The sequence below is a fragment of the Sesamum indicum genome, linkage group LG2 (assembly GCF_000512975.1).
Source record: "Sesamum indicum cultivar Zhongzhi No. 13 linkage group LG2, S_indicum_v1.0, whole genome shotgun sequence".
Lineage (NCBI taxonomy): Eukaryota > Viridiplantae > Streptophyta > Magnoliopsida > Lamiales > Pedaliaceae > Sesamum > Sesamum indicum.
The window spans coordinates 17,477,807-17,488,535 of record NC_026146.1 but is presented as its reverse complement, the minus strand read 5'-3'; the positions used below and the strand labels follow the sequence as shown (position 1 = coordinate 17,488,535).

The following is a 10,729-nucleotide window of genomic DNA, read 5'->3' as shown; positions in this document are numbered from 1 at the left end:
GGGCAAAAAAAAAAACAAACGGTATAATTGGGGGGGGGGGGGTGTTTCTGTGTTTATATCATCCAAACCTGACTCTCAATAAGTGCTGTCAAGGGCAAATAATCAAAAAGATCAGTGAAATACTTCCATACGTTGGCATTTCCATACTTCCTCAAGCATTCATCATAGAACCCATAACTGTTGCAAGGAAAAGTAGATGAATAATTCTGGATTTATTCAAATCCAAAAATCCATATAATACTTAAAACCTGAGAACTTTGGAAATAGTTTCAATACAGACATTCAGCAAGCGTGTGATCCCTCTAAAGCCAAGTCAATTGTAATGTACGCAAGACTAGTTTCTCATGAGACGAACCAAAAAGTATTTTTCATTTGACGAATGGTAACAATATTTAATTAAGACAAACATTGTACATCAGAAATTGCAAGACCTTTTCATAATTTTGGAGGACTATAAGTGGGTTTTTCATGTCCATTGTCATAACTGAAATGAAGATTATGAGCATAAGATGAACCATGATTCATAAAATCTGCTGTCATTTTTGGAACATAAGCGATAATAAATACTCCATTGCATAGCAAAAGACCAGCCTTATTTTCTTCTATATAACTAATGTAGGTTCTTTACAGATAATCACAAATACAATGCCTACACACACCCACTTGAAGTTCTAAATCTGCTATAGGTTTACTACCTAGAGTCTGAGATTGCAACGTTCAAAATGACCATGCAAGTAGACGAGAATTAACAGAATTACAACACAAATAGTAGCAGAACACTGTCATAGTAACATATGAGACAAAGCCAACTTTTAGTTAGACTGAGAACATTTATGCATCATTTAGTTTGGTATTAGAACTGATCCAAAACAATTTAATGATAACTTGTGAGCATTAAGGTCATACACTTGAGTGATTTGCCGACTTTCATGATTTCCTCTAAGGATTGTGATTCTATCTCGATAACGAACTTTCAGAGCCACCAAGAGTGTGACTGTTTCCACCGAGTAGTAACCACGGTCTGCATTAAATGAATAAGTCATTAATGGAATGTTATGATACACCTCATAGAAAGATTAAAGCATCTTACATAAAATAAAACCTTCAGGTACTAGAAGGGATTAATTTTAGCACAGAAGATCAAGTAAAGGAATCCCATTAAAAGCAAGTTAATGCATCTTCAAATTCACTTAGAAGCATGAGACCCAAGCAATAAATCAAAGACAAAAACACTTTTTTTTTCTTATACACCAACTTTGCAGTAACATGTAAAAGACCTCTAGCACAGACATGCTCTCTTATGTGCTTGCACAACTATTGCCTCATCTTCACCGAAGTCATGTTTATTTCAATTGTATCCAAGTGACGTCAGTCAAAGTTAATAGAAGCATTATCCAGGAATAAAATGATGAAAAATATATCATTGAGCCGCAATGTCGCGTATCTTAAGCCCAAATTCTCTGAACCACAGATCAACTGCCAGCTTACATTCACCTCATAAAATCTAACCACGACAACATCGGAACAGTTCATCATTTTGATGTCAGCAATCATTGAAAAAGGACATAATATAATTGGGCTTGAAACATACGTCACCCGGCTTTCCTGGACCATTTTGCTCCAACGTATCCAGTGACTTGTTTAGTGTCAGAAAGCAATAAACATGTAAGCATTATATAAACCATACTGTCAATTTCCAATACGTATCAGCTCACCACATAGCTGACGCTTAATAAGTATCTTCAAAGCTGCAACTAAGCGATTAGCTGTGGAATCAGCTCCAATGCATTTTGGTTTGAATCAAACTAAACAATGTGCTTAAAAATCATCTCACACTGGCATTTGTTTTTCCAAAAATAGATACAATTAAATACGAAATATTATACCTTACTCATTGATTCACACATCTTCAAATATATTAGTAATCTAATTTCATAGTCAACCAAACAAAAAGAGTTCAGCAAATTAAAGCACTTCTTATCTTTCCATACTACTCTCCATAACAACCACCAAATGAGCGTCAGTCAAGAACAAACCTATAAATTATCCATGTTAACAACTACTTCAAAAATCCCAACCCTCCTCAATAAATTCAACAAAAACCAACGGAAGAAGTAAAAACTCACCGACGTAGTCTCCCATAAAAAGATAATTGGTATCAGGAGCTTTGCCGCCTATCCGGAAAAGCTCGATCAGATCGTAAAACTGTCCATGAATATCTCCGCACACAGTGACGGGGCATTTCACGGGCTGCACATTCCATTCCTCCACTAGAACCGCTCGCGCTTGATCGCACAAAGTCTTTACCTCCGCCTCCGATAGCGGCTTGCATTCCATCAAGTGCTCTATTTGCCTATCTAAATCCGCCTGCACCGGCATTTTCTCAAGTATTTCTCAAAAAACAAACTCCTCACCCTTTCAGCCGCTTAAACTTCCGATCTGAAATTTGATTGATTTGGCCGCCGGATCAACTGAGATCTAGATTTCGGAGATACCTAGGAAAATTCCATAAGGATTTTCTGGTCATGATTTCTTCCACTGAGATCCGTAATCATTCGACGAGAATCAATCTTGATAAATTACTGAAAATTTTCTTCACATATTCATTGAGTACCCTATATACACATACACATACAAATACATTTGAGAGAGATCTATATGTGCGAGTGTGTCTGTATGTAGTTTGTTTGGTGCGGTGTGCGTGACGAACTCAGATGAAATGGTGCGGAAACGCGAAATGAAACCCAAATGAACTCCAAACGAAATGCAAATGAAACTGTGGTGTTGGGATTATTTTCTTGGCACTCCTTGTCTTCCCAATAATGAAATGAAATGAGAAATTTCTCGCTCCGGGGGCTCCGCCGGGTCAATTCAAAACGGTGTGGGACACGTGACGAGCCTGCGCATCTGGCGTAAAATAGCGTGTAAATGAGATGTTGGGCCTAGGCCACACTGATTTCCAAATCAATGCTCATGTATTTTATTTCAATTGGGCTCTTCTGTCCAAAAGTATTGGCCCAAACTCAACAATTTGCATATGATTTCGTGGGAAGAGCAACATTTGTTAAAACCCCACTTTTTATACACAAATTTGAGATTTGGGCTATAATGTATTAATCCAAAGTGGGTTCTAGTTTGAGGTGGTGTAGTTTGTTTCGCTTATATGAAATGGATGAGGAAAAATAGTCTCCACTTTTTTAAGGATAATTGTCTGATAAAATAAGAGATTCTAACAAAAACAACTTCTACTCTATGCAAATCAAAGAGTTAAAGGAACCGTAAGCGAGAGAACAATTTCATTTTAAAACAATTGGATTAGAACATGAAATTAATTAGATTGGTTGGGAGGAGAGTAGAGAATCTGAAAGGAGCTTTACAAAGTTTGAATGGTCTAAAGAGCAAAACAAAGAATCTGGTGAAAAAGACTAACCCAAAGATGCTCATTACCAACACCAACTTTGTTTTCTTCCTTTTTATCTTTAGATGGATGCATGCTGGATTCGCTTTAGTTTCTTTCTTTCACACATCATGCATCCACTATATATATAATATTTAAACCACCCTTTTTATACTTTCACGTAATTTGGTGCATGCATATATATATATATATATATATGATGATGGATCACTCAAATAAATTTAATATATTACCACATTACATAGATCTGAAGATTAATCTGAAAAATTAATTTCTACCAACAATCTAATTAATTTCCTAAGAGGTTAATTTTCTCCTGAAATCTTTGATCGGTTGGTGGTGGCGGTGGTGCCATTTTGAGCTTGGCCCGGTGGTTGACGAGAGCTACCAGCTCTTCTGTTGCACATATACAAAATGAATTTATTGTCAGGGAACAAATTACCATATACACAATATTAATAATACAGAGTGTAAAAATGAAAGGAGAAAGGGTAAAGGGTAAGTGAAAAGAAAAGGCAAGAGCATGAAAAGGTTAAAAACCCATCAAAAGTGTCGAAAACTCAAATGAGAATTTTGAGTTAACTTTAACAATAAATCTGTTCAAAAAAGGATAAAGTGAAGTCCTTTAGATATTGGGAAAGCAAGCTTTAGTTAGCATGGCCTTTGGATTCATCACTACCTGCCATTCCTTCATATATGCTTAATTAAACTTACCACCAATAACCATTAATAATTTGAAAACCAGCAATTTCATCTACTTAATCCAATTGATTTCCTCCGTCCATCAATATACAGATACTGTTTATTATCAGAGAAAGACGTGTATATATACATGCACCCAAGTCCCAAGATACTGATAATCACGTAAAAGACAAACAAAGAATTTTTCTCAAGTTTTGCACTACACAACTCCAAAGACTTCAATAATGCACACATGAACATATTCGTTGATTAAAATTGACACATGCAATCATTCATGTTTGGTCGCCCTAATTAAACTAAGCAACTTCCCATATATTAATTGTACATGGATCAATCAATTACATAACACATTTAATTCAGTTGATATAAAAAATAAAAATAAAAACTCAGACGTACATTATAAGAAAGAAAATAGCAGAGAAGAGAGACCTGTTATGGATGGGGTCAGGTCCATTGGGAACCTTTCTTTTGGTACTGTAGTTGAGATCAAACTTTGAAACAGCCTTCATTTCATTCTCTCTTCCCCTAATTACATCATCATCCTTCACTCTTCTTCCTCCTCCTCCTTCAGTAGCAGCAGCAACAATCAAGAACCGAAACACTCCCACCAACACCAGCAGCCGCAACAACACCTTCAGCATCTTGCTGCTACTGCTCATCTCTCTCTGCTTTGAACCCAAAATTCACCTCTCTTTATACAGTTTCTCCGAGTACTAGTAAAAAGTAGCTAACTAGAGATTGGGACGGTGATTGTCAATTCCCTTGTAAGAATTAAGAGAGAGAAGTAATAGTGATGATAGTAATGGACAGGTTTTGTTTACTGCATGGCTTAGGGTGGTTGATTTTCTCTTTATGGGGTTTTGGGTGATTCTGTTTATAACTTTCTCGAGCCTAGAGAGAGAGAGAGTGATTAGGTAGTGTGGAACGTGACATGGGGGAACATCTTGCTTTATAACACTGGTATAAGGGTCCTATATGTAGGCAGGAGGATATCAAAATATATATATGTTCTTTTGCTTTGGTTTGTGTACTTTCATGCACGTACAGTATATGCCAACATGCCTGCCTGGAACATCATTCCTTTCTTACACCCAACATAAACTGGATTCTCAAGTAATTAAGACATGTTGATATATATATATTATTTTGGTGTGTGCAAGTTATAATCTAAACACTATAATTAATTATATATACGTAACAAATTAATGTATATATATTACAAATATGTTCATAATCATGAGCTTTAACGTATATATATTGAACACAATTCTTTTAGACGAATAAGATTATATATGTTGAGCTATGAAAGAGCGAGAGAAAGGGGAAAATCGTGGTTGAGGCGGCTGTGAGCAAGAACAGACCGTACCCATAAAGATATACTAGCACAAAGTTTTGAAAAATGTATTGAAATATTGGATATGATAGTTCTGTGTGGGGTTGGGGACCAAAAATTCTGGACATTAGAAGATATTGTTAGAGCTTGTGTGGAGATGTTGTCTTGACTGAAAAGGCAAATGAACAACTGTAGAGATTCCAATCTGAGAATAAAAAATGCATCAGAATTAAGTAAAGGAACATATATAAATTGATGCATGGTTGTAATTATTTGTTCCAATTAAGAATAGTAATGGGTAAGGAAAGGGAAATCAATAACTAACGTGCATGCAAAGCTCATTTTCTTCAGTATTTAATCTACTGTTAGTATGGAAATGCATTAATCCATATATTATCATCATGGAACATATTATAATTGTTTTTAGGATGTGTTAGAGCATACAAAGTAGTAGGCTTGTTGAGGCGATTGATGATCCTACGAGATGGCTATCACTCTAAGCCTTAAAGTTCTGAATATACAGATGTCGACTGTGAGAATGAAGGATAAAAACATCACACTCACAATATTTTGTTATGTACTAGTACTTTATATAAGGTTTCTTCGTTGGTACATCATATCCAGCATTTTGATCGTGTCCTATGAGTAAACACCTTCACCACGAAATATTACGGTGAGGCACATCCCCCATCTCTGCATCTCAAAATTGCCAATTGGATATGTGGTAGTGACTAAAGCAAGAACAAATTCCCAACACACTTCGTTTTGATCAATACGCTCATGTTAATGACTTGGGTGAAAAGACATGCACTCTTTATACCTTTCAGTGCGCCCCCATTTCGAGGCAACCTAATAATTTTCTCGTGAAGTTAAAGCTTCTGTCTCTGTTATGTTCCAAGTACACTTCTTAAAAGAATGAAGCCTGGCCATTATCTATCTTTCACTTACCAACTTTTCAACTTTATTTCCCTTATCATCTGTGCTTGATTTTACGTAAAAAAAAATACCAATAAAAACAACTCTCACATGCATGCAAAAGCTCGAAACAAGGCAATGAGCACCACAGAAAGAATGGGGCAAAATCACATCTCCTAGTGTGTAGCAATACAAGCTGGGATGAGCCTCACAACTATTTACTCGGCCAAATACAATTAAAAAATGGAACAACATGGAGCTAAGGCCACTATTCCTACGGTGTCTATTTGAGGATTAAACAAAACTTTCTAGAAAGAATCATTACTACAGTGTGGAATATGATACATTTTGATTCTACAAATGCTATAGAAACTAACCAGGGTGGAGAGAAATACAGAACGATAAAATTTGTACAAACATGTATGGGTCAATTCTTTCGTGTCGTCTTGGACCAACTACTCTTCATGCTGGCTCTCCTAGCCACATCCCATGCTTTTTGTGGTACATAAACACCAGCCTGTGATGCAAAAAAGGACTCATAACCAGGCGAATCGAAAGCAAAACCCGTGTGCCTTGACTTCTGTCCAGGAAGTTGCATTATAGCATAGCTCCGCGCCTCATCTGGGGTGAGATCATTGTTTCCGATTTCAAGTAATCCGATCCTGCTATTATCTGCCTCATGCCTGTGAATTTCCTGAACGATCTGGTAATCATACGGGAAGAACCAGCGCTGAACCCTGAAACCAAGATTAACCATAGAAGATAATCTAGTAAGCAATGTATTACAGCACCCCCCAAGTCCATATCATGAAGGTGCTACATCATTACAGCCACGATATTTGTCCGAAGATTGAGACAAATAAATGCAGGCACATTATACATCTCTTCCCATATGAATAGGTCATGCATAAGTAGGTATAATGGCATTCAGTAATGCAATAAAAATGCATAAAATAGTGAACAGTCTGAAGACAAATGTGAACATGACAAAATTGACAACCATATAAACAAGGTGCATATCAACTGAAGTTAACTTTTTCAAGGAAGAGATCAAACTATAGACAATTTCCGGATATTAAGTATTCAAGCTAGTAGATTCAATCATGGACACCAAGTTTATCGAAAACCCAAACCATCATGCAAGCCTAAAAAATTCCACACCTCTTTAGGCATGATCAATGTGCACAAAAAGAATAATATCTCCCAGTGATAGCTTGTAAACCTTACCCCAGGTATACAAAGTCACCAAAGAGTGCTGCAACAGGGACAAGAAGAAGAGTGAAGTAGAAATAAAATGTACTCATCAGGACATAAATGACGAAATAGATATTCTCCTGCAGAAAACACAAGATATGACGTTAGCATCTCATCACTTGAAACCATGTTGATATCAAAAAGCAAAAAGACACACCTGCGCTTTCGGTAAGACGAAGCCCGAGTAAATGAAAACAAATATGAACCATGCCAATATGCTTCCTCCAACACTGATGTGATGCCATCTAGTAATATTGTTACACATCATCAGCAGGCGCAAGTTGACAGTGATGACAACACAAGTGAAAGCCATTGTACTAACATCCCACACACCAAACATCTTTCCAGCTGAGTTGACGGCTCTGCTACTTGAAGCAACAACAAGATGATATAAAACCAGTGACTGATAAATTGCAAAGAAAGCCCATGTTGCCACAACTCTCCATTTGAAAAAGACATTTCTTATTCCTTCCTTGTACAACTCAGGATACTTCTTCGAAAGGCTAGCATTAACATCCTACATGAATTGCATGGAAAAATTGTGAATAACTGAAAATCAAACTGGTTGCCAACATAAAAAGTTCTGGGTACAATGAACGAACTTTACTGCAATGGTAAAACCTGAGAGATTCAATACCTTGTCAAAAAGTCCAATAATTATCACAGGCAGGGCTGTAAAGATTACATTATAGAGAGACTGAAACCAATCATCATAGAACCTTTGACCAGAAAATCCAGTTTGGAAGGTGAACCAAAATTGAGTGAGGGTGAATGTCAAGTTCTTGTAGAAGAAATATGTCACAACCTGAATAAATTTTAGGAACTGGTAAATATCTGAACAGACTGTAAGGTTAGCAGGAATAAAACTGTAGAATAACAAACCTTGCATATTCTAAGATATGACCACCGACCATGCACAAGGAGTAACTCTGTCAGAAAGCGGAATTGTGCAATGGCAAAATCACTGGCCATCACTGCTTGCATACCTTCCTGCCCACTTATTCCAACACCAACATGAGCAGCCTGAATCATGCTAACATCATTAGCACCATCACCAATACTAAGGGTAATCCTGTTTGCACCCTTTCTAACTAGGCTGGTAACCTGGAAGCAAAAAGGTGATGATATCAGCCGTAGAGTTCACATAATGCAATAATGAGGAAAATGACAAGGAGGAAGTAGATTGTGGTAATAATCTAGGTGGATCTTCCATCACAGTCGTTCGATTATTTCAGCAGTCATCACAAAAGTCAACAAATATTGTTACCATTTTTATTCAGCATAGTCATTATGCAGATAATAATATGGTGCTTAAAGTAATTGTCATGGTTCCATATAATATTAACTTGCATCCAGATCTCGCTCTAGTTGTCAAATGCATGTAATTTCATACAGACTGAATAGTACGTCATTTTCCCCAACTTCCATCTAAGACAATGTAGCCCATCTGCATACAACGACAACATTCAAACATACAATTTTAGTAGCCCAACAAGATAAACCTCAAATTTCACCAGATGCTACAGCAGGTGCTGACATATAATTTCAGGAGCTCTTATTATATAGTTTACTGAAGAAATTAATAGAATACAAATAAAGAAATGACTAAAATCAGATTCAGTGGCACACCACATTAATTTGACAATAAACAAATATCAGCAGTTTGTGTCGTAACCCTTATTTCCAGGACTAAGAAGAATTAACGTGATGACATTTTACCTTCTTATTTTTTTCAGAAAACATAAGTTCGTTCATTTATGCACAGAGCCATCAGCAAATAAATATCATATATAAATCTTCTTTGTAATGTTGTTCCCGCCCATTCCACATAATACTAAAACATGAAATATGAAGGATTAAATTATCTTGTTAAGCTGTATAGATGATCAAGATTCACGTTATGAGGTATAAAGCTCGACAAAAGAAGTCAAAACTTCTTCTAAGATAATAAAGTGACAAGGATGTTGAGAAGTTCAAGAAATCAATCGACAGAATCTACTATCTGGAAAAAACAAGAAAGTAAAAGCCATAACAAAGAGCCATGTGCTCATCATGGTGGCAAGATACCAAAGTCTACAAAAATGTAAAACACTCTGAAGGCGTCTTAGGAACATTACCTGTGCCTTCTGTAGTGGTGAAACTCGACAACAAACCACTGCACTGCAATTCAAGCTCACATTCAGAAGTGTTACCCGTAGACTGGGGTCCAATGCATACATCAAACACTTCCCATCAATCACAAGTGCTAATTTTGGTCTGGATACAGAATGAAGATACTGTTGTGCTTCCTCCTGACATTTTTTTAGCTCATTCTTCACTGTTTCTTTCATAAAGCGAGCGAGCTCCACAGGATCACCCTAATATTCAGGCAACAATAGGTTAAGGAGAGGAAAAAACAGTAGGGTTGTTTCTCTAGTATATAACAGATGGGAAAAGCATTAAATGTTACCTTATCTTCAACTTCTCTAATAACATCAGTTTCGCAGCTGATTATAAATTGCTTCATGTTGTTATTTATTAACTTGCATGCTGCAGTAATAGAAAGCATAAATAAATTTATACAGCGGTGATCAGGTACAGAAAGGAAAAAGAATGAAATTGCCAACTCTACTACCATAAGCAATATTTATTGCTGTTTCCATTTTGTCTCCGGTTAGCACCCAAATCTTAATTCCAGCTCGAGAGAGGGTCTCTATGCATGCAGGCACTCCTTCCTGAAGCTTGTCTTCAATAGCAGTAGCTCCAATCAAAATAAGATCCTTCTCAATAAGTTCTGCAACCTGAAATAGTTTTACATGTTACTATAAGAAATCTTATACCCTGCATAGGAAGTTTAACAGATAGTCGACGTCAAACAAAATGAAACTTGATGGTGTTTGACGCAACTTAGAACCCCAAAAAAAAGGGTTAAAATTGCATTCAAGCACCTGGAAAGCATACTCAATCAAGGGAATCACAAATTTCCAGATATCAAGTTCGATAAACTACATTTCATGATACTTAAAAAGTGTGGCATTTTCATCAGTTGCAGCCCAACCAATTCCATCACAAAGGTTCATCCAAGGACAATTCTGGTATTCTCTGGTAAAAGTCACCCAAACTTACCG

General features: G+C 36.6%; 3 protein-coding genes across 3 annotated transcripts in view; all 3 read right to left on the bottom strand.

The window, feature by feature from the left end:
* The window catches only part of LOC105156575 (serine/threonine-protein phosphatase PP2A catalytic subunit-like), a 4,307-nt gene extending 1,476 nt beyond the window's left edge, over positions 1-2,831 (bottom strand). Inside the window, exons 1-3 of the mRNA XM_011072746.2 lie at positions 2,127-2,831; positions 907-1,021; positions 69-177 (exon numbers count right to left, since the gene is read on the bottom strand). Coding sequence (XP_011071048.1) covers positions 69-177; positions 907-1,021; positions 2,127-2,379 — 477 coding nt within the window. The 5' untranslated portion in view covers positions 2,380-2,831. The remainder of the gene's footprint in view (positions 1-68; positions 178-906; positions 1,022-2,126) is intronic.
* Positions 3,308-5,066, bottom strand: LOC105156763 (CLAVATA3/ESR (CLE)-related protein 25-like). Its single transcript, XM_011072982.2, has 2 exons — positions 4,550-5,066; positions 3,308-3,814 (listed from the first exon to the last, which is right to left on the bottom strand). Exons 1-2 carry the CDS (start codon positions 4,777-4,779, stop codon positions 3,724-3,726), a joined length of 321 nt encoding a protein of 106 aa, XP_011071284.1. The 5' UTR covers positions 4,780-5,066; the 3' UTR covers positions 3,308-3,723.
* LOC105156574 (phospholipid-transporting ATPase 3) overlaps positions 6,491-10,729 on the bottom strand; it is a 14,434-nt gene continuing 10,195 nt past the window's right edge. The window contains exons 20-27 of the mRNA XM_011072745.2: positions 10,237-10,402; positions 10,072-10,151; positions 9,740-9,979; positions 8,505-8,726; positions 8,260-8,427; positions 7,780-8,139; positions 7,596-7,702; positions 6,491-7,105 (exon numbers count right to left, since the gene is read on the bottom strand). Of these exons, the coding sequence (XP_011071047.1) occupies positions 6,796-7,105; positions 7,596-7,702; positions 7,780-8,139; positions 8,260-8,427; positions 8,505-8,726; positions 9,740-9,979; positions 10,072-10,151; positions 10,237-10,402 (1,653 nt within the window). The 3' untranslated portion in view covers positions 6,491-6,795. The remainder of the gene's footprint in view (positions 7,106-7,595; positions 7,703-7,779; positions 8,140-8,259; positions 8,428-8,504; positions 8,727-9,739; positions 9,980-10,071; positions 10,152-10,236; positions 10,403-10,729) is intronic.